General features: G+C 42.9%; 1 protein-coding gene across 5 annotated transcripts in view; it reads left to right on the top strand.

The window, feature by feature from the left end:
* The window catches only part of SBNO2 (strawberry notch homolog 2), a 70,281-nt gene that overhangs the window by 14,251 nt on the left and 33,278 nt on the right, over window positions 1-22,752 (top strand). For 4 of the 5 annotated variants that reach the window (XM_026064789.1, XM_026064792.1, XM_026064790.1 and 1 more), the window contains 3 exons: window positions 589-812; window positions 1,946-2,025; window positions 9,020-9,143. In XM_026064789.1, the coding sequence (XP_025920574.1) occupies window positions 687-812; window positions 1,946-2,025; window positions 9,020-9,143 (330 nt within the window). In that variant the 5' untranslated portion in view covers window positions 589-686. Of the gene's footprint in view, window positions 1-588; window positions 813-1,945; window positions 2,026-9,019; window positions 9,144-21,168; window positions 21,330-22,752 lie in introns of those variants that run through there. The other variant, XM_026064793.1, reaches the window with a different exon arrangement.

Genomic DNA, 22,752 nt, shown 5'->3' on the forward strand with positions numbered 1-22,752 from the left:
CCTTGGTGCTGCTCCTGCCCCGATCGTGACTCCCCATGGCTGCTCCAGTGAGGGGGGTTTATGAACCCTAGTTAAGCATGTCAGAAGTTACTTTGGGAGGCTTGACAGAAATGTGGCACTGAAAGCAATGTATTGTCGTGAGATTAATCCTCGTCAGAGCAATGCTCTTGTTCTATACTTTTCTGAAGAGTGAACTGGCAAAAATCCAGAAATGACAAAGATTCTGAAAGCCCATCTTGCTAGCAACAGGGAAAATGAAAGCCAGCTGATAAGTTCTTATATTTATTAGGTGAACAGTGTTAACGCTAAGAGTATACTACACAGTTTGATCTTTGTGCGTAGCAGTGGGGAAAACTATCAATGTATGGTGAACAGCCTCCATGAAATTAGGGAGACACCAAAGTACGGCAAGATCAGAGCGGTGAGATGCTCTGACCTCAGGCAGTGATTCGTTCATTACTCAGCCAAAGGAGGCAGCAGGCATTTCATAGTCTGACATCTATTCACTGCTTTCTTAGCTAAGTTTGGTCTTAGATGTGTTTTCTCCTTCTTCATAAAATTTAAATGTGCATTTCTTTTCTACCCTAGGACATGGTGCAGGGTGAAGAGCACAGATAAAGAACCTTCCACCACTCCATAGACTGTTCCACCAGCCCTGAGGACTACATGCAGCAGGACATAGGCTGATGCCCTCAGCACATCCTGCCATGGACGGGGGGAAGAACTATCCGCAGCATGAGCACCAGCAGTCAGGCAATACTCTATACAGCATCCCAAACTTCCAGTCCCAGCTCGCCGTACCAGCCATGGAGGTGAAGGCTCTGGCAGGTTGTCGCGGAAGTGTAGGGAGACACTGGCTTGAGAATGTAACCAGGAGGGGTCTGAGCAAAGCAGTCCAGCCTGTCAGATGCTGGGAGTCCCTGTGAATGTTTACCAGAGCTATTTACCAGCCTTTCTAGGCAGCTGTCCAGGGGCATGAAGTATTGATTGGTAATGCTGGAGGGTTGAGGGCTGTCACAGTCCATGCTGCCTTTGAAGTGGGAGGTGAAAAACAAGGTTGTGATTAAAATGATACCACTTTAAAAGCTGGCATATTGCAGGCTCCAAGGGAAAGAGCTGAAGAGATTACACAGAATTGCAAACTTTGTTTCTACCCTAGCTCGCCTCTCTGAGAGATGCGAAATCTGTTGCTAGTACCAGCTGTGTCTTTTTTGAGTTGCAGAGCTGAGATGGGATTGCGTTTGTCCTGATACGGCGCTAAAACAAGGCTTTATCCCTGATGCATTTGTTCTGAACAGGACAAAAAGCAAACTTCTACCCTCAAATAGCCTACAAGGTCCTGCGCTTCTCCATTTCTGTTCATGGCTCTAGTTTTGAGTTTTGGCACATGTAGGAATATAAAAGTTAAAAAACCCTAGTAGGCTCTTTCACCAAGTGCATGTTTCTTCCAACACGAGTTCTCACTTTAGACACAGGGGAAAAAAAGGACAAATGAAAGATTCATTTTTAGCTGAGAAATAAGATATTATATTCTTCCCATGACTGTAATGGTAAATGCTGAGCTAAAACTTTCCGGTTAATGCTGGCCACAGTTTAGGGGAGGTGGAAAGATAAAGAAGGTTTTGGGGCATTTATCTATGCAAGCTAATTTCAAATTAATAAGATTGCTACTCACTTTCCACAAAGACTGAGGTTAAAGGACTAGGAAAGGGGAATGATCCTGTTGTCTTTCTGGAGACAACAGCAAAGTAGATGTAAAAGTCCCACACTAGAGTGTGGGACTATATATCTCCTGCTATGAGAGACTAAAAATCACCACTGCTTCTGGCAGGCACTGGAGGGGGGAGAGGTCATAAACCTCGGACCTCAGGACCTAAGATTTGCAGCTGCAGGTAATTGTGCTAGTCCTCTGCTGTTGTAACTTTTTTTTGGTTTCTGCTTTCAGAATTCCATGCTGGTTGCCGATTCATGGAGTAACTGCTACCCTGCCTCTTTCCCAACTTCATCTTTCCCAAATGAAAACCAGTGAGTGCTGTTCTCCTTTATACAATACCCCTCTGCTCTTGCACGCCCCATGATTCAACTGTTTCTTTAGTGAAAGAAAGTAAACAAGGAAAGCACTAACTGATGGGGAAATAATTGCATCACACTGATCTTGTGGCATTTCATAAACTGCTACATCTTGGAAAAAGTAGCAAGTAGCTTTTGTTTAAAAAAAAAAAAAAAAAAAGTTTGATTTCTGGTAAACCTGGAGGCTGCTGCAAGGGAGGAACAGCCTTCGTTTAGCATGGATTTGTTACACTAATGGAGTTCATAAAACACCCCATTAGCACAGTGTAGCTGAACGAATATGTCATATAGTCTCTGGCCTGATACAGACAGTGCAGAGAAGAGATATTATTGGTACCAGGTGGCAGACTTATACTGTTACATAGCGTACAGCCCCTAACTGCACAAACCAGAGTTTATTGAGAGTTACGACTTTTTTTTCCTCTGATTATAACTGATGTTCTTCACTGATAAGCTCACTCTGCAAGGTGCGGGGTGATGAGTATGAGCTCGTGTGAGAAATTATGACTTCCTTCTAAGTAAAGCTCTCTAGTATACAGCATAGTTCAGTGCTATAAAGCACGGAGTTGCAGTGGGTTTTAGTGACCTTTGAATAGTAACGGTGGCACTGTCTGGTGGGGAGAAACATAAGCCATGTGTGTTCTGTTTTCAGTCCAGAAACTCATCTAGAAAATTATATGCCATAATTCTGGCATTTTTTGAGGGCTCTTTGTGTAACAATAGATATTGTTCTTCCTTCTCCCATTTTATGATGAACCTCCTTTCTGGGTAGGAAGGAAGGATGCTGGACATGACAGGAAACTTTTGGGGTACTAGAAAGTGCCACCACAAAGTGACTGGGATTAGAACCCTGATGTTGGGGCTGGCAGATGCTGGTTGTTGGGAAGAAGGGTTGAAGACTAGTTACTGCTGCTTTAGTCTCTCTGTGACTACAGGGAGTGGCACAGATATACAGGATGTGTTTTTATTTAGGTCAGAGGTGAAAGGAAGAAAAATAAGAGAAATAGAACTTAATATCATGAGCTAATAACTGTTCCAGGTGCTTAAGGATTTAGCTTAACCTCCTTCCTAAGAAGATTTTAGCATCTTAATGGAAAAGCAGAGATATCTGTTCTGATGAGTGTCTAAGTTCCAGCTGAACCATCAGCAGTAAGAATCAGCTCTTCTGTTCAGATGGACGAGACTCCTTTTATCTCAGTATTAGTTCTGCTTGCTTTCTTGTCTCTAGTCCACAGTCTGGAAAGTAAGTTAGCCAGTAATGATAGGGTGAATAGAATAAATTCCTTGTGTAGGAACACCAAGAACCTGTCACACTGCCGTTGAATGGAGTTCTGCCTCGTTAGTTGCTTCCCAAAGTGAGAATTTGAGAGGCATTATCAGATAAGTTCAGTCTCTTTGCTCTTAGCTAGTCTGTCTTTGATTGGAAGAGGGTGTACATTTTGAGCATGATTCCTGTAAATTACACTTTGTGAATCCTCAAGAGAGCTATAACAGAATTTCTGTTTTGCTGTATTGAACCACAAGATTAGATTGTGTTTATCTATTGTGTTGTTTTTTTCTTTTTTCCTTGACCATTTGTTCTTGTTTGGCCCCTCATTTTCTTCCCATTTAGTGCTTGTCTTTGCTGCTCGTGTCAACTCTGCTGGAAATGTTATAGCCTTGATCCTGCAAAGACATGCCTGCCTTTAACGCAAATGTAAACTTGTTGACTTTGGTATAGTTACTTTTGGGAATGAGGCTCATTGTAGTGTTTATTTGCTAGAGAATGATTTAGCCAAGGCTGCAGCTTTAGCTTCCTGTTTTTCATATCCTGATAATTCTAAAAATGACCTTTTAGGTGAGATTTTGTGTTTCACAGAAAATAAACAAGTCTGTCCTTTTATGTTTTAAAACTGCAGCTAGATCTTTTTAGGTGGGATTTAGGGTTAGGGCATTACAGCAGTAGTCCTGAAAGGGACAAAAAAAAAGTTAATGAAAAATGTAATTTTTAAAAGGAGTCGTAATTATAGACTGCATTATAAAATAGGGAAATGCAGATAGAAATAGTTAGTCCAAACTTCTCTTCAGAATCCTTGCAGAAGAAATCTCATTTGCAAGTGGCTGTGTTTGGACATGGCTTATTCTCATAGCAACCACTTTGTCCTGAAGCAGGTTTTTCCTGTTTCTTTTCAGTACTTTCATGCTAGAGAACTTATTTAAAAGATACTAAAGCTTCTGTCTTTGTTTCAGATTTTCTTAATCTGAAAAAGTAAACGGTATATTAAAACTTGCTGAAAGAACAAATGAAGTTCAGATCCCCTGCAGGGAAGAATTGGAGGGCAGTTAATTTCTGAGGCTGTTACCCCTAAAGAGCTGGGCTGCTTTTACAGCAGTAGGCTCAATACATTCCTGGCTTCAAGGGAGTCTGGATCAGTCCAGTTGTGCTGTTAGAAGTGGTGTCACACACATCCACAAAAAGTATTTCTCAAAACTTGGAGCAAAGCTTTCTTCCCCCAACCCTCGCCTTTTCCTGCCATTCTCCTGCCCTTTCCCACTTTCCCCCTGCCTGTGGAGTATTGCTTGCTATAATAATAAAGTAGGTTTTGAAAAGCATGAATTGGTCTAATGATGAGGAGGAAGAGTACCTAGATCAGTGCTAGGTAGCCTGTGACCTGGCCAGCCTGGCTCTGATCATCTGCAGACCTGAGATGTGAAGTTTGCATCTCTGGATAGAGGCTATAACATCAAAGCATAAAGCCTCGCCAAAATACACAAAGGTGGTCCACAGTGAAATTACAGCATAGCCCCAGAAGGGCTTCAGGTACATTGGACACATTTATGAGCAGCTGAGGTAAAGCGTGTGAGGCAGGCGCTGTACCGTGGTGGTTTAAACAAGTGCTGCTATAGCAGGCTTAAGCTGTGAAAGGATGGATACCCATCTCCTGGGAAGGACGTGCAGTGCATTGGCTCACTTATGAGATTTGGATTCTAGTAAGTGCTTGTCCCTAACGTTTTCCTGTGGGCTGTGCTGCTGAAAACGTGAGCTTCAGGAGAACTGGCTGAAATGATCAAATTCTGTACCAACCCCACCCCACAAAAAAACAAACAAAAACCAACAAAAAAAGAACCCCTCTTCTGGGTTGAATGAAATAAGCCTGCCATGAGACCCACAGGCTGGACTGACATCAAATCGTTTGCTCAAGTCAGATGTCAGCTCAGGTTTGCCTTACATCAAACTGTTCCACTGCTGCTATGTTTAGAGTGGGTGGCAGCAAAAAAAAGTCTTGCTCTTTAAAGCAATTGTCTGAACTTGATATAATGCAAGGATGCTCCCCACCCAGCTCATAATGTCACAGAACCGGGAGATGAAAGAGTTCCTGTGGGCCATCTGCTTTATTCCTTCGTTAAGTATAGGATACATCTCTGCAGTAGGACATCTAGTGCTCGGTGTGTTCTGAACTTTGCACAGCTTTGTGTACTTTCCTTCATGCTTTCTTAGAGGGAAATGTCCCTCTAGTTGGATTTCTAAATGTTCTTTTTCTTACAGCTGAATCTTTGGGCTTGGCTTTATTGGCTTGTTTTGTGTGGTGGGCAGGGAGTAGAAGCTTATTTTCTTAACCTGTACCTGTTGAAGGACATGTGTACCTGGGTCAGCAGGTGTAATCTCTTCTTTCACATAATCAAAGTCTAATTTCTCTGAACTTAGCTCTTGAGCTAGATTCTCTTTTCCTCTTTTGTGAAACACCACTTAAATAAAAGTGGGAGACCAGCATTCCGTCCTTTTTTGTCTGTTTGATTTCTTTGGGAATGATTAGCTTTTCAGAAAACGAAAGGGGATGTAGAAGCCGCCTGTGTTGTAATGGAGCATGCCTCTTCCAAGGGGCTGGTCGCAGATTCCTGTGTCAGGCCAAATGCAGCCTCTTCTGTCTGAGGAACACGGCACGTCCCCAAACTTAACTTTAGTTTCTCAGCGCAGAATAATTTCTCTAAGAATTTACAACTAAACGTTTAGTCATTTGTGTTAAGAGGTCTGTTTTTATTCAGGAAGATGATCAGCACTGGCTTTCTGTGGCCAAAAGAAGTAAAATAAGATGGCTCCAAACTCTCTAGCATTAACTCATTAAACTCTGATCTTGGCACTACGGTTAGAGATCAGTTTCACTAGACTAAATGATAAGCACATATATTTAATTATTATGAGGTTAGCAATCAATACAGGGCCTTGATTGCTTCAAGAGCCAACGTCAATGGTTAAAGTGAGTCAGTGGCCTGAAAGAGACTCATTAACACTTTTCATACAACTATTGTTGGATAAGCCCCAAATGTGCATGACCCTGGCTGGCTTCTGAGTTTAATCAGAGGGATTTTGGCTCTGGATGGGTCAGGTTAGCCAGAGTGTGGCTCTCCATGGGCAAGCTGAGTATTGCCGTGATGGGACATGGACTTGCAGTGTTGGAGTTGATGGTTGCAGGTGTTCTCTTCTAGTAGCCAGGACACCTGGATCCTTTCCTAGTGCTGCATCTTGATGTCAGATCTTAGTTTAAGTGTGCAAGGGGGCAGTCTTTTGTAAATCCAGTGTGAATAAATCCAACATGAATTTTCTGTCTAAAATGACCTTTAATCAGCCTCGGAGCGGAAGCTGTTGACTTCTGTGGAGAAGCATATCAGTAACTAAGTACCGAAAGGGTGAGCAGGCATGTACAGGGCAATCTTGCTGTGAGGTTATTTTCACACTTTTGCTTTGGCAATACAGCAAGGTTCGCATACTTGCCTCTTCCAGTTACCCTGTTTGTTGTGGTATAATTAAAGTTAACCTGTCAGTGGCTTTATGCCAGCTCTTCAAATGAGGGTGAATATTCTTAAGTTCTTACTGAATGAAAGGCAAAGCATAGTACCAAGGGTACTAAAAGGACTTTGGCAAGCACTGCGTACTTAGTGGCTTTCTTAAGAGGATCTCAAAGCAGTGCACTGAATTGCTATTTGCTCTTATTTCAAGACTCTGCAAGAAGAAAGTGCATCTGACATTCGCTGATCTGAAAACCAAGATTAAGGGATTCAGAATAACAGGCCAAAGCTAGCCATTCCACAACAGGTTAGGCCAGGCAGAACTGGGGCTACGTTGGTCATCTTCACGTTACCTCCACTGACTCGTCTGACTTTGGGAATCTCGTGAAATAGGTTATGCTTACTCTTTGGATACAAATAGTTTTCTCTTCTCCTGGTTAGTTCATGTTGGGGCTGGACAAACTCCAGTGCTCATGCAAAGGAGAGGGTGAGACCGCACCAGTTTCAACTTTAATGCAGTTTAAACAAGTTTTTCCTGTGTGTAACGCCATTAATTCCCAGAATTTGTCCATAGCTTTTAATTTGGCCAAGTAGATTAGGAGGAGCCAAGGGCCAGTTCTAGATAGAGCTATGAGATGCACAGTGTGCTAAATCCACACCTCTTTGCATTTGCACCCTGGTAATTACTTACTGTAGAGATATATTGAAAGAGCTAAAACAGTGGCAGCATTGATATAGAAAGGAAAAAAAAGAGGAGGAGGAGGGAGCTGGTACTTTTCCAGATTATTATCTTTAGTGATGCAAAAGAGAAATAAAAATGTATTTAGCGGAGGGAGATAACTGTGTATGTTTGCAGATAAATGCATATGTAAATGTAAGGCATGGTATGTTAAAGAACTGCTAGGCACATATGACATTTTAACTGCTTAATAATACTTTGGTGGTGCAGTCCTTCCCTAGCTCTGCTCCTGGATAGTATTTAAATTTTGTTCCCCCCCGCCTTCTCCAGTGACTTGTTAAAGTTTATTTGCTGTGGGTTCTGTAACCTTGGCATTACAAAAACGTGTAACTTGCCACAAGAGGAAACCAATCAGGGTGAAACGTTTTAATGGTTCCAACATGAAAACGTGTTGGGTGGCGATTGCCCAAGCAGTCTGAGTGCACAGCCCTTACGGGAAAGATTACGAAGCACATTCCTTGCTCCTGCAGGAGAGGGAAAGGGCTTGTGTGTGTAACAGCAAAACCAGAAGACAGTCATGTAATACAGGCCAGAGGCTACTCCTGAGGAGGAGGAGAGGGAATCGTCTTGTTTTGCAATTCTTACCTACTTTCTGTTCAGAGGCAGCTGGCTCTGGGGGAAGGGAGGCAGGAGGAAGTGCTGGCATGTGCCCTGCCCAGGAGAGAGTAATCAGAAGATCTTTGCTCTTTTTTTTTTTTTTTTTTCCATTTGTTAGTTTGACAGCAATCTTGCTTTGTAACTAGGTAGTAATTAATCAGTTACATCCATAATGCATCCCTACAAAGCCATGTCTGGGCTAATAATTCTAATAATTCTGCATGTCCCTATCTCTTCTATTTTTATCTCTTTTTAAGATAAGATCACATATATCTGACTGGTGAAATCCCTTGTTAGGGGTGTAAGAAGGTGTTGTCTTTCCCTTTCCCGGTGTGCAGGCTTGTCTGTGCCAGTTTGTGGGGCTTCTTGAGTTCCTTGACCTGAGCTAGGGTCCATGTGTGATGTTTCTGTGAAGCTTAATGCTTGTGCTTATGTACAGTGTGATTGTCAGCTTCTATCACACCCGTCAAACACTTAGCACTGGAATATCTCAGAGGTTTAATTTTGCTTTGTTGTCAGGACTGAAACATTATTTAGTCCTTCAGACCCTTTCTGTCTGAGAAACCTTTCCCAGTTTACACAAATTGTTGAGAATTTAATTCTTAATCTAATGACTGTGTTACAGCTTTCCAGACTCTTACACTAGTGAGTCTGGGAAGTATGATATAATTTGTAGATTTATTATTTTGCCCTGTAGATATCTCTTCTGGATAAACACAGCTTTTTAAAATCAGTCTCTTGTATGTGTCATTCCATAGTAGCTGGTTCACCGCTGATGATGGGGTCTGAAGCAACCTGAGAAATTCTCAGGACTGACAGGAAATAACTGCTTTTCCCATTTCCTTACAGGCAATATTTTAATTCCTCTCACGATTTTTATATGAATTCCATCAGCAGACCGCATTTCTTGGAAACAAACTATGCATCTGTGGACCCCACTGACTTCTTACCAAAAAATGGTGATTTTCCTCAGGTAAGTACATAGCTACCGATGTCTTTGGGGAAAATTGGTGCTTTATGGTGATGGTCTTTGTTTTCTTTAGGATTGTGCTACAGAGGGAAAAGGAAGAGACTGTCAATGTTGTCTTACATTTGTCTAGCACATGATAGCAATTGTGTGTAATTGGGATAGACTCTCTGACAACAGTAATTCAGAAACTTTCCATTGCTTTAGTAGGAGCTTATTTGTGATAAATTCATTGCTTCTGTGTTTTAAAATTGTTTAACATAGACAATGAAAGTGCATGGGAGAATCCCATTTACAGGAGGGTATAGGTAAGTGTGAATCTGAAAATGCTTCGGTCAGTTAAATCATTCGACTCCTAGAACTCTGTTCGCTTGTGTATATTGCATGTGCTTTCACACTAATTAGAAGGGGTGGATTCTTGAATAGTGAATGCTTATGGACTCCATCAGCTCTGTGCCTAACAAATTGAGACTCAAGCCAGTTCATTTTTTTGTGGAGTTGGTGAGACGTGGGAGGAATAGTCACCCTGGTTCATTTGGTGGCTCTATTGACCAACAGAGTCTCATCTCGGGGATCTCACTGGGTTGGAAGGAACTCATTCCATAAAGTTTTTGAAATGTTACACTTGCCTCTGGCAGTGTCTTATAAGGTTGGCCAGTAAAGACTGGGAAGCAGCTTATTGTGTGACAGAGCTGACTTGGAATAAAGGAAGGACTAACTACATCCATTTCAGGAGTTAACTGAGATACTATCAGTGCCTGGCAGTGTGTTCCTTGCATTAGTTTCCTCTTTCCAGCACCTACAGATGCACAGTGAGCAAAACTGCAGAAAGTTACCCTCCTTTGACCTGTCAAGGCAACAGCCAAACTGAATGAACTCCATAGTCTCAGCCATCTTATGTCAGTAAGTTGCTGTCCCAGTTATCTGGGAAGCATGCAGGTGCCGAGCAGTCTGGCTTCCTGCCATGGCAGGCAGAGGTCCTCTGTGCTTCAAAACCCTGCTGGAAGGAACCAAGGTAAAGCAGTGCAGATTGAGTTAATGGAGGACCCCGTTACTTCCCATACTTGTATCCTGAGCATGACTCCCCAAACAGGAAAGGTGAGAAGGAGCAGAATTCTTGCAGTCCTTTGGGGCAGGTGCATACTTCAAGCCACATTCAGAATAGCTTTTCAAATTAGACAGTCCTGCAAGGAGCTTATGTTAGAAATTCTGGAGTGATTTTTTTTGTATGCTTGTGGTCTTCTAGTGAGGCATGACTTACAGGTAGGCTGGGGGCTCAGCAGTTGCTGGCAAGCTGGACTTTTAAGGTCTCATCTGAACTGCCCAGAATCATGGGCTCTTTTGAAAATGTTCATTTACATTATCTAAAAGTCAAACTTGTTTCATTAAAAGATTTTTTGTTTTGTTTTTTTTTCCTGGTCACAAAAAAAAGAAGCCAGTTTACTGGCAGAGCCAAGCTTCCTCTGAGTGAGGTAACTAGCTTAGCTGAACGTCACACCTGTCTACTTCAGGTTTATGATTTAGTTTGATCGATAAGCATGGGGACTCTATTCAGGTTTGTATGAAATAGAGCTGAGTTTGTTTTTTCCCTCTCTTCTGTGTTCAGGTGAAGATTGACATTTCTAGATGTTTCACTGTGAATTCTAAGCATGTCCTCCAATATAACCCCAGCTCACTGAAAACAGTGCAAGGGGGACACAAGGATACACTGGGACAGTATGTGTGTATTTTGTGCCAACATTATGCTTTGACACACTGAGAAATACTTCAGTAGACCCCATGAAGCTACTGTGTGCTTTTGAATGCTTTTTGTTTTCAGTAACTGCTGAATGTCAAGACACATGTGTAAACAGAAGCTTGTTGCTTCATAATCTGTCTCCTCTCCCTGCATGATTCATTCGGAGATGCCTCAGCTTCTTACTTTGTAGTGGATGCGATGTCAGGAGCACTGGATTAAATTGCTGATTACAAGCTTGATTACAAAGCAGAGAACATCCTTTTAGGAATGTTGTGTGAAATGCATTTATAGCAGCAGAGCAAATTAATACATTTTTCCTCTTTTTGATTAGCTATAGAGGGAGGTGTGTTAATTCTCTTTAGTCGTGCTTTTATTTTCTCAGCAGGCCTGAAAAGAGGTTTTGAACCACCTCGGGGCTCTGATTTCTGCAGCTTTGGATTTGCATACACTGGGAATTTGAGCCATTTGAGGTGAGCCACGGGTGTGGTAGCCCAAGTTCAACTCCTTGGGCAAAGCTGCTGGAATTGCCTCACTGGTCTAGTGCGCTTCACCCCCGCGGCAGGGCCGACTGCTCCGGGGAGGCTGCTGCGAGGTGGCTTTGCCTGTGTGCTTGCTGACACAGAGGCTCCAGTGATCGGTCACCAGGAGCTGTTGCTGGGACAGAATCCTGTTGTTGACTAGACTCTGACAACTGGATAAAACCAGATAAGTAAATGAATTGTAATAGCATTGATCCTTGCCTCCTGCAGAATTAATTGCAGGAGGAATGAGACAGAAATGTGATCTCATCAACCTGTGGAAGCCATTTAACAGGCTGCAATGGGGAGAGGGAGAAGGGTCCTCTCCATAGGTCTCAGCTTGCAGGTCTGGTGTAGCTTTGTTGATGGGTTTAACGGGAAAGGGGCTTAATTATTTCTTCAACTTATGTATTTTCTAGTATCTAAGTGGTCGATCAGCTTCCTTTCCCTGCTGCATCACGGAAATTGATCTTAGCCAGCTTGGCAAGAGCAGATTTTGGAGACTCTTTATGAGAAGGAGATGCATCTCTAAGTGTTGGCTCTGTAATATAAAAGCAGGAGGGCTCTGAGACAAACCAGACATAAATGACCTTAAATAATGTCCAGAACAAGAAACGATTCTTGTGCCGTGCTCATGCTTTCAGAGAAGTGATACAAGGGAGCGAGGCGATCGTAGGCAGTTACACTTTTGCTTTGACCCATTCCAAGGCAACTGTTGTGAGACTTTTCCTATTACACCACGTGTACGAGAGCTCTTCTAGTTCAAGAGTAGAAACAGTAAAGTGCCATCTCTGAATCTAACATTTACAGCCAGCCAGTTCTCTTGCTCATATATTACCTGCCATGTAATAGCAGATAGTGCCAGATATGTTCCCACAATGAATAAAACATTTGCATGGGTGCTTTTCTCTTGGTCTTTCTCTGTAAGCCCGTGCACTCAGCATTACTGCTTGGGACTTTCTGGAGATTCCCACAGATAACACAAGACAGTGGTGTCACCCTTCGTGCTCTGAAACTGAGAAACACTGAATAAGACTTTTGTTAGAGCTTTGTTTTCCAATATGAAACTAATCTGATAAAGTTACCACCTCAGAGGGGTGGTGTCTGTCTAGAGCTGTCACAGTGCAGTCTCACACAAGTGCTCGCTAGGTGTCTAGTATGACAGTGTCCATTAATGGGAAATAACACTAGTTTTGTCCTCCGTTGTCTCTCAAAGAAGCATTTCGATCTTTAGTCACCCTGCAGCTCAAACTGCTGGCTCTGCCTGCCGAAGTCCTGAGCCAGTGATGCCTTACTCCACGGATCAGCCTCTCTGAGCGCTCAGTTCCTCACTGAGCTCTCTACGTGGTTTGCTCCTAGTGCGCTGATATATTAGCATGTAATAAATTGTTAATGGTGACTGGAGACTGTCACAAACAGTTGTGAACAGACCTCATCTCTTCCCAGGGAGCCAGTGGGTTTGACTCAGCCCCTGTGTTAGGCTTTTTAAGATTAGGTCTGGAAGTGCTTTGCAGATAGCTTCCCTTGTAAAAGTGTTTGAAAGAGACTTGGATAGCTAATGCTGTTTTAATTTGTGTTTTTTTTCCCTTCTTTCCTGGACAGCTGTCAATAGAGCCAATCTTTCTGGTCCTGTGACCATTTCACGTAAGCACTAACATGGAAATCAGTTGATAAAACCTAGGGCTTTCTTAAACTACTAGTCACTGCTCATCCAAAGAAAAGCTGATGATTTTTTTCATAGGAGCCAGAATTAGAGCCTGGATCTGTTAGAGCATCAGGCAATTAACTGGAGGCAGTGGCATCAGTCTGGAGTCATCCGGGAGTGTCCTGGAGCTTTTCCATCTCTTGCTTCAACAATATTTTCCACTTTACTGATTTCTTGCTCTCCCAGATGCCAAACTGTTAAATATTAACACTCTGCCTAGAGACCTGAAACACGCTATTCGGGACATGTGGGAACCAGCTTGGGTAGTTACATCTTTCCAGGTGACTGTATAGGAAAGTACCTGTCTTTACTGCACTGCCCACGTGCGGTGGCAGGAGTGGCAAATCTCGTTAGACTTTGTGCTGTCATGACCATGCCGGGCAGGAGTGAAACGGAAGGGAGAACATGAGGAGCTCACTGCATGCTCTGGTAAGAGATTCTCGATTAAATCTGTGGTCAGTGGGCAGACAAGGTAGATTGGGTACTTATGTGAGAGCTGTGCTGCCTTCATACAGGAATATAGGCCATTCTCTCCTCTTTGCCTGGATAGCAAAATCCCATTTATGATAGCTGAGCCACATGGGAGCGCCCGCTATCCCTTTGGGTTCCACAGCTTGACTTGTCTCAACACATTGCCAGTGCCGGTTTGCCAGTCTGCAAACTGTCCTGGGGAGGTAGAGGAAGGCAATGAAAGCATCATCTCCGATTTGGAGTGAGGCTTCGCGGGTCTGAATGTGATCCCTGCGTGTGCTTTGACAGCGAGCTGGCGAGCACCCCCTCCCTGTAATGTACCTTCTGGGCTGCAGTGGGATTCCAGCCTGGCCTCGGACTGCATTAAACATGTAGGCGGTTTGTCTCTTTAAAGAGTTTTCCAGGAATGTGCATGATATTGAAAATGGATTTAAAAAGTCTAAAGAGCAAATGACTAATGATTTTGTTGAGGTATTCGTGCAGTAAACACTTTCTGCTGGTGGTGATGAGCTGAAACTGGTCATGCCTTAGATTTGGGGGCATGACAAGGGCGTTCAGAGAGCAGAAGTCTTTTCCTTCAGTGCTAGCATTTGATTCCCCCCATCTTCTCTCCCTGTTTTGTTTGGGAGGACCTTGGTTGGACCTTCAGAGTGTAACACAATCTTTGCTAGCCAGAGGGTACTATGAGTGAGAGTTGCCACACTTTTTAATTATCTTGGGAATTTCTTTTTAATTGAATCATTAACCGCTGCCACTTCAGTCTGGTGAAAAGTGATTTCTGTGCTTATCACAGCAGCCTTGTTGAATGCCTTCTGCATATTGGAAAAGATGCTTCATTTGCATGCTCAGAGCAGCCTAATGAGAAATTGAAATGTTTCCTCCACAACATTTTTGTTTTTTGGCCTGCTGCAGGGTGATTCATCCATGCTAGTCTGTTGGCATTCTTAATATAAACAAGTGGTTTAAATAAAGGTTTAGAAAATAGTTATATAAGGCTGTATTGGGATCTGATAGCATTTTTGGATCTTGGAAACTGTTGCCCTTAGTCAGTCTGGCCCGTACCACGTAGTGTGATCTCCTTATGGAAAGAGTCTGCTGACTGCAAATATGTCCTTAGAAATCAAAATCCTGAAGAGAAGCAGGATCTCAGTTTCTGTAGCTTTCCTCCCTTTCTGCTGTTTTTTTCCTCTGGCCTCAAAACCTGAAGTCTTGAGATGCTGGTAAGCCTAACTGACCCGCCATGTGCTGGAATTCAGTGTTAGCATGCAGTAGTTCTTCTGCACGGCCTTGTTGTGATAAAAATGTTTGCCTTGTGTTGCTGTTCATAAGAACTGTTAATTACCACAACAAAACACTAAATTTGGGAGGTTTCATCATACACATTGGGATCTAATGTTCCCCTGGCAAGTGCATGTTTTGAGCTGTAGTCTGCCCCTTGAGCCTTATCATAAAAGCAGAGCAACCTGTTCTAGAAAAGTATAATGTCACTTGAATATTTCCTGCTCTTGGCCACCACAGGTTTTTCTTTAGACTTCACTGTTCTATCCTGTTTAGAATTGTTTAAAACACATGACTCTGCCCATTTCCTCTGAGCCTTTTGTTATCTAAAATGATCTCACCCTTGGACTGTTTCTGATAGTCAACCCCTTTGCTCAGGTTCATTTGCCTTGTTCCTTGTATCTGTCGAAGCCAGGACTTCTCTCTGAGCACACAGAGGCCTCCTCTTATTGTTTCATTTGGCATAAATTACACTGAAAAATAAAGCTCCTGATTATTATTTTTTTTGCAGCAGCAGGACTGAGCAGCTCCTGTTGGCTTGTGTGGAAAGTATGGATGTTCAGCTGCAAGTGAGCTCTATAGAAACTTGTTCCTTTTCTCCCTCAGTGAAACACCCCTACTTATAACTGCTTTGGCAGGAAACTTAGTACCCGTTCTAAAATCTGAGTTGTGCTTGGACTGGAGGAAGGAGGTCGGTCAAGGTTGGTTTAGGTGAAGACAGGGAGGAATTGGCTACCGTTGGGTAGAGTCATTGCAATAACGCTGTGAAGATGCAGTTACAGCCTTGTTTGATCCCCTGTTCATAGGGTTTGTGGTGTGTAGGGGATGTGTTAATCATAAACAGACCCCCCCCCCTTTTTTTTTTGCTACCACCCTCTTGGAATGTCTTATTAATCTTTCTTGATAAAAAGGGAAAAAAATTCTCAACCTACTCTTAAAAAGATGATTTTTTAAAGTGCTTTGGTGCACACAGCTGTAGTGATTTAAGAGAAATCAATGTAACAGTTATTAAATTATATGAAAGACTTGGTTCTGAGTGAAATAAAGAGCTTCCTGGAATAAGAAACCACCTGGAATTTCCTATCGCTGTCCTGGAGTTATGTCTAGAGGGAATACAGATATTAAAATCAATTTGAAGACAATTAACTGGCTCTGGTGCCTTTGAAGTGTTTTGTGAATAAGTTGCTTTACATGCTCATGACTTTGTTTTTGCACTTCAGGGTTGGATTTTTGGCTTGACTTAATTGTGCTTTAAAAACACTTTCAGTGAGACACCTCACACTTCAGGCTTTGGTTTAGCAAAATCAAGGTGGCGATTAGAACAGCTCATCTGACCTAGTTAAGTAAATACGGTTAAGCTGCGTTTGTAATTATGGTGTGCATTCCCCCACAGGATAGCTATAAGCGAGGCTTTTGTGCGTCTGCAGCTGCCCTGCCGTCCTGTCCTGGGCTCCTGCGTTGTAGTAGCTCACCATGTGCAGAGCGCCCGGGTGATAACACGCCAGATAATGCACTTCGGGATGCTTCACCAGATAACAAGGCCACGCACCGGTCTGGTTTCCAAACTCAGAACCGAGTAAGTGTTGCAGTCAGTGTACGAAGAGATGATGGCATCAGGCTGGGCTGTCGGCAAGGCTAAAAGGTTTGGTTGCTTTGATCAGGACTGCGTGCAGTGCGAAGATAAGCTGCTCTTTGGAGCTAGCCACATCAGTAGCTGCTTAGTCCTTCTCAGTGCCTGAGCGTGGTATTCACAACTAAGGGCCAGTCCAGGCAGGTGCACACACAGGGGCTGCAGTCCTTTTCTGAACTGCAAGGCTTAGGCACCAGCATAAAATTCATCTGACCAAGTGTTTGGTTTGTTCTGACCATCTTATTTAGTCACCGAGGTGGTTACTGAGAAGGGAGGGGCACGTCTGGCATGCGGTTGATCTTATTCTGAGGCAGCATCCTTTTGGTTGGATGGACTGTACTTTAGGAATACGTCTTCCTCTTCCGTGCATAAAAGGAACTGTTGGGACTAACTCAGATGGGGATATCTGTGGCTGAGTGAGATGAATTCTGCTTTCAAGGCTGAATTTGTTGTTGGTTGCACTGGGCTGCTGATTGCAAGGGAGGCAGGAGCTGGCCCACATGCCTGTGGGCTGGGAAAAGGGGTACGAGGGCCTGGAGAAAGACCTGCCCTAGACAGCTCCTCTATTCCAGGCTTGTTAGTTTTCATCTATATTGTTAGCCTCAAATGTAAGTTATGTCCAGCTCCTAGGCGGCAGGGAAGGCAATAGAAGACTGCCTTCTGAAATTCTTGGTAAACAGTTTTCTACCTCCTCCCCTTTATAAAGCTAACAAAAGCGGGAAAAGCACTAGTCTGAAACATGGAGTGCTCTTAAAAAATGCCAGTAATATAACTTAATAGTGGAGCACTGGGAAATGTTTTAAAATAGATGTTTTAATTCAAAGCAGAATTGGTCTGAGTCAGTCGGATCAAGTGAGTCTCCCTGTCTCCATTTCTGCTGCTGGTGACTGTATCTCCTAATTTGTAACGCGTAAAGGTTTCTGTTCTTAGGGGTGCCTTGGAAACACTCTTTTGCATGCCCTTCACTTCTGCAAATTAAACCCTGACGCCAGTCGTCCTACCACACAGTCACAGTTGCCTCTGACAAGAACAGTTTCTTTCGTCATTTTGCTTCTCCTGGTCGCATATGTTTATTATTCCCCAAATTAAAGCATCTCACTGCCTACTGCCATGCACTGATTTCTTCCAGTTTTTCAATCACCTGCAAGAGTTTACACCTGCCCCTCTCCCCATTCCCTGACAAGTAGCAATTACCTCCCAAATTTCCGGTCCTTAAAGGAGCTAGGTCCTAACAGGGTTTGCTGATCCTAATCCCCCACACACTCCCATACACACACTGTATTTCAACTCAGATTATAAAATACCTACCAGCTGCTTTGTTATCCTTGCTTTAGTGTCAGCTTTAAAAATAAACCATTTGTGGTCTCAACTTGTCAAAGCCTCTCTGTGCGCTTACTCACCACACACCTTGCTTCCTCTCGCTCGCTTTTGAAACTAGAGCAGAGGGTGTCCTGTGCGTGGCAGTAATGGCTCTTTGGTTCTCAAAACAGCCAAAATGCAAAGCAAAGCCTTGCACCCAGCTGAGTAAAGCCAGTCATGTTGTGGAAACAGGAAAAGCAAGAGCCTGGTCTGTACGATACGTACACTCCCATCTTTCGTCCCTCTGAAAAAAACACTTATTAGGACAAACTGCAGTGTTTAAATATTCAGTACTCTTCCACCCATTAGTCACTCTTGCACTTATTTTTCCAAGACACTAAGGACCTGCTGTGATCGAATTAAATATCCTTTTCACTGCTCAAATGTCCACCCAGCCTGTGAACTTGCGTGTTTACAGTTTGTAGAGACATTCAGGGGCCTGATGTTTTATTCACTAGAATTCACTGAAGCGTGCTTGGACACTTCTGAAAGTCTCATCTTTAGGCAGCTAAATATTTCAGGAAATTTAGTTCCAGGCTCTTTGCTTGAGGGGACAAGCTACTAGGTCTGCTCTACAAGTGTGTTATTCTGTATTGATTTGTATGTATACTTTCCTAAAAGTTCAGCATATGCTTTCAAGAATCCAACAGCAAGTTCAGCAACCTGTCCTGTAGGTCAGTCATTAAAAGGTTGCCGCTGGAGTTGGCAGGGACCTCTGGAGATCAGCTGGTCCAACCCCCCTGCTCAAGCAGGGTCACTGAGAGCACGTTGCCCAGGCCATGGTAATGCCACGAAGGTTACATAACAGTTAATGCAGTTAACTGGATTTTACACTTCATTTTTTTTCTGGAAAATGGTAAGTCAAGTTAGTACTGTGAACACTAGAATAGTTCTGCTTTCCTATCCCTGTTTGTTAGCGTGCACCTTCATGGATTAACTATGGAGAACGGAAATGCTGTGGCATACCTTGTCCCCTAGGACAGGTTCTTAAAATAGCAGGTGGTAGTTTTTCAGTCGGTTATCTTATGTGATTATATTACTGTGGTATTATGAAATCAATTTAGCAGTCCTGGTGTCTGTAAAAGTGTGATATATCTTGCTTCCTCTTGGTGCTCCGGTTTTGTTGCCTATATTTTGCCATGGTTGTTCACTGAGAGAAAGGGAAGAGGAAATAAGCCACCTGCTTTATTAAGGCTGTATAAATAGCAAGACCTTGGTAGTCTTAGGCAAGAGTTGGTGGTTTGATCAAGTTTGGTCAGACAGCAAGTCAGTCACCAGCAAGTCGATAATTAAGATGTTTAAAAAAAAAAAAAAGTATCTGGCATCTTTACTTCGAACATATTAAAGCACCTATCCCAAGCTCCAGGGCAGTACCAGATAATTAAATACAATCAATTCAGATAAAAGCAGCAGTGAAAACCCACTGCCTTTCTCCACCCCAAACTAGCTGCCCACAGAAACCAAATTCTTCAGTTTGACCACAGTTCCTGCAGAATGCATCTCCTTTAGCAGCATGCATGAAATGCCTCTATCCACAGCTTTTATTCTTTAGTTAGAAAAGTGAAATATGCTCTAGTAACAGGAATAACCATAGAGCCTTCCAAAAGAATTGTCCCAACTTGTTGCAGGGGTGAGGGCTGCTCAGGCTGCTGTTTCCCAGCCTTCTCCTCTGCTGCTTCTCTGACTGTGGCATGGGGATCTCTGGCTCTAGTCTCAAAGCGCCTGGGGAAAAGCATTTTTCTTTCCCATTTACTTATTGAATAAAAGTCTTCTAGACTAGGTGTTTTGCATGGTGGACTTTGGATCCTCATCGTTATGAACTATCAATATATCCATCCCCATGGAAGCCCTGTGCCGCCGATGGGCTATGCCGTATGCCCAGGCACCGGACCCGGCTTTCCTTAGCAACAGTGAACCCTCATCTCAGATTTGCGTCCTGCATGTGCATGTTTCCAGGCCTGGCACCAAGCATGTTTTTCTTGCAGGGGACGGTCCTGCAAGGGCAATGATTTGTGACTTTAAATACTGTCTCCCCCATCATCCAAAGGCAGGATGTTGTAAAGCAAACAAAGCAAAACACCTCTAGTTGGTTTCCCCTAATTCTCAGTGTCATTAGAAAGCTCCTCACTTTCTACTCGGAAGCTTCTCTCATCTCCTTTAGGCCTTGTAAAGACTTCACTGTCTTCTGTAGCTCCTTGCTCCTAAATTCTTTGTTTTTCGAGAAGTCCTTACCTCTCGGGGTTTCCCAGCAGTTCTGGGCATGTGGTCCCAGGAGCACTTGCAACAGCCACGACGGCAGACACCAAGCTCTGGCTCTAATGCAGAGCAGTGACGAGCTGTGTTGCAGTTCGGAGAAGTGCCGTGTCCGCGTGGAAGGACGCGGAGCAGGAGATGAGGGGCGATCCTCACCAGAACGCCTCTTCCTGGCCCCAGTGCGGGCGCTGCTGGGCGCGCGCAGTCGTGGGTAAATGGTCAGGGTAAGCGCCCCTCTCCCTGTCCTCCTCTGATGGCACCACTGCCCGAGATGGTTAACGGAGAGCCTAACGAGTCCCTTTCAGGTGACCCCTCTTCGTGCCTTTTTCTCTTCTCCACACCGCCCCCCCCATCAGAAATTTTCCCTATTTCTGTTACCAAAACTGTTAAATAAAGTTAAAAATAAAGCCTTTGGAAAAAGAAAGCAGTGCTATTGGACACAGAAAAGTAGGAATCATCTAGAATAAAAAATTAAGAAATTGGCTACTCCTTTTTATTTTCTAATTACAATGTTTGAGGTAGGGCGGATATTGAAGACAAAAAAAAGCACGTGGCTCTTAAAAAAGAAAAAGAGGGAGAAAAGTTTTAAATACCTCTCAATCTCTTTCAGTTTGATTAGTTCATCTGAGCCCCCATAATCACCAATATAGGAGGGGGAAAAAAAAAAGCCTAACCCCCAAAGGAGAAGTTGCTGCGGAGAAAATGATAGCACACGAGCAAAGTCCTGGGGCAGGGAATAGCCGGGTTCTTGCATAGGCTGCTTCTGGCTGGAGTCGAACTGTGCTGCCGAGGAGCACAGCTTTGTTTACAGTGTATCTGTGGTTGAATTACACCACATACAGTAATTCTCATCGCATTGCCAGTAATTTCACTGACTTACCAAGCAGGCATCATTTCCTGAAAATCAGCCCTTGTACTTAGAGGAAGTAAGAGCACTCTCCTTCATGACTAAACAGTATATGCAAATTTCTACAGGCTCAGGACGGACGCGTTGTATGGCTGTCCTTCCCTCCTCCATTTTCACTCCTTTCTTCTGCATGTTAATTTTTAAAAACCCTTGATGAGCATTCTTTCTGTCTGCTGCTGCTGTCGCTGTCATGAATGAAGACCTTTCTCCATTATATATTGAAAAAGTTCACTTAACGGCTTCATCCGAGTCCTGCTCTTCACACAGCAAACTGAATGCTATTTTAAAATGTCCCAGATGCAGTTCTGGCTAAAGTTCCCATCTCTCTACAAGGTAATACTTTTCCTTTTTTATTTTCTTATTTCTTAGAATTCCTAGTTTGTGTTCTTTCAGCAAGGGTAGGCAGCTTCAGCTGCTCTCGTGGGCTTCTATGTCCTTTAACTTTTGCCACGGCAGAAGAATTTTCGGGGCAGCAGCTCTTGATGCAAGACAGTGAGAAGAGATTTTCTGTTCTGAAGATGTGATTTTACTATGCTGAAACTTCTGATACTTGAGACTATTCCTGTCAGTTAGAACTTAGTGACTAGCTGAGGAACGCTGAGCAAAAGGAGCTTTGTGGAGAATTGATCTGTCTTTAGTTGTAATGGCTTTCAGGAGTTTTATTTTTAAACCAGATGTGTACAGAAAAGCAAAGGAAATGCTTGCCAGCCATAGTACTGACCCCTCCAACTTTATTGACTGCAAGTTTATTGCCCCATATATAGAAAGACTTTGATTGTGGGGGCTAGAAAATTTCCTTTTAACAATTGACAGCTTACATTGCAGTTGTTAATTTTCTCTTCCTTGATTCTATCTTATCTGAAGCATAGTTTGCTTAATCTGTGATTGCTGAGAAACAAAATCTTTCCTGTCTGACTTTATAGATTTGTTTGCATATGTATATTTATCTGTGCGTATCTTTGAAATAATTCTTTTCGTTTGTATGTTCTTTTTAAACCCCAGTCAAGTGTGTGCTGTGTAGTAGAGTAACCAGTAACTGCTGTGCAGAAGGAGTATTTGTTTCCTCTGTGCCTGGATTGTTCTGGATTGTGAGCAAATAAACCATTTATATTGATGGCTTCATGGCCAAAAATATTTTTAGGGTGTATACTCCTTCTGTATTTAGACTTCACCTGTTCTTTCATTATTTTTAACAAAGAATTTGTTTTGATTAAAGAAGCTGAGCTGTTTCTGGTGGTTGGAAGAAAGAGGTATGAGTTTGGGTTTTGTTGCTCTTGATTTTTTTCTGATCTTTTCCAAGGAGTTAATTCTTGGTTTTGGTAACTTTTCTGTTTTGGGATAGTGTTGGAAACAGTTTGTGCCATAATAGCATCTATTGGTGATTATTTTGCCTTCACAGTTTAGAAGTCCAGCAAATGATTACTATCAGTGATTTATCAAGTCACGCACTAGAGCACCTTCTGATGTAAAGATCAGAAAATAATTCCCATTCTAGTATATTGATCGTATTTGAACTTTAATGTAAAAAAAGAACATGCTTGTGAGACCCACAGCCAGCAGCTATGTAGTCTCTGCATTAGTTGGCTGTTGGCCCCTTGTAAAATTCTCTATTACGTGGTCAGTCTGCTGTAAAAGAATTGCCCTTTAGCCATTTTCTAATGTGCTTCTATAAACTTCCATCTCTCATTCTGACACGAGCAGTTAGTTCTGAACTGTGTTTTCACAAGTGCAGACTTAGAAGTCTCTGTTTGTTTGT

This window comes from Apteryx rowi, unplaced genomic scaffold (assembly GCF_003343035.1).
Source record: "Apteryx rowi isolate R43461 unplaced genomic scaffold, aptRow1 scaffold_220, whole genome shotgun sequence".
Lineage (NCBI taxonomy): Eukaryota > Metazoa > Chordata > Aves > Apterygiformes > Apterygidae > Apteryx > Apteryx rowi.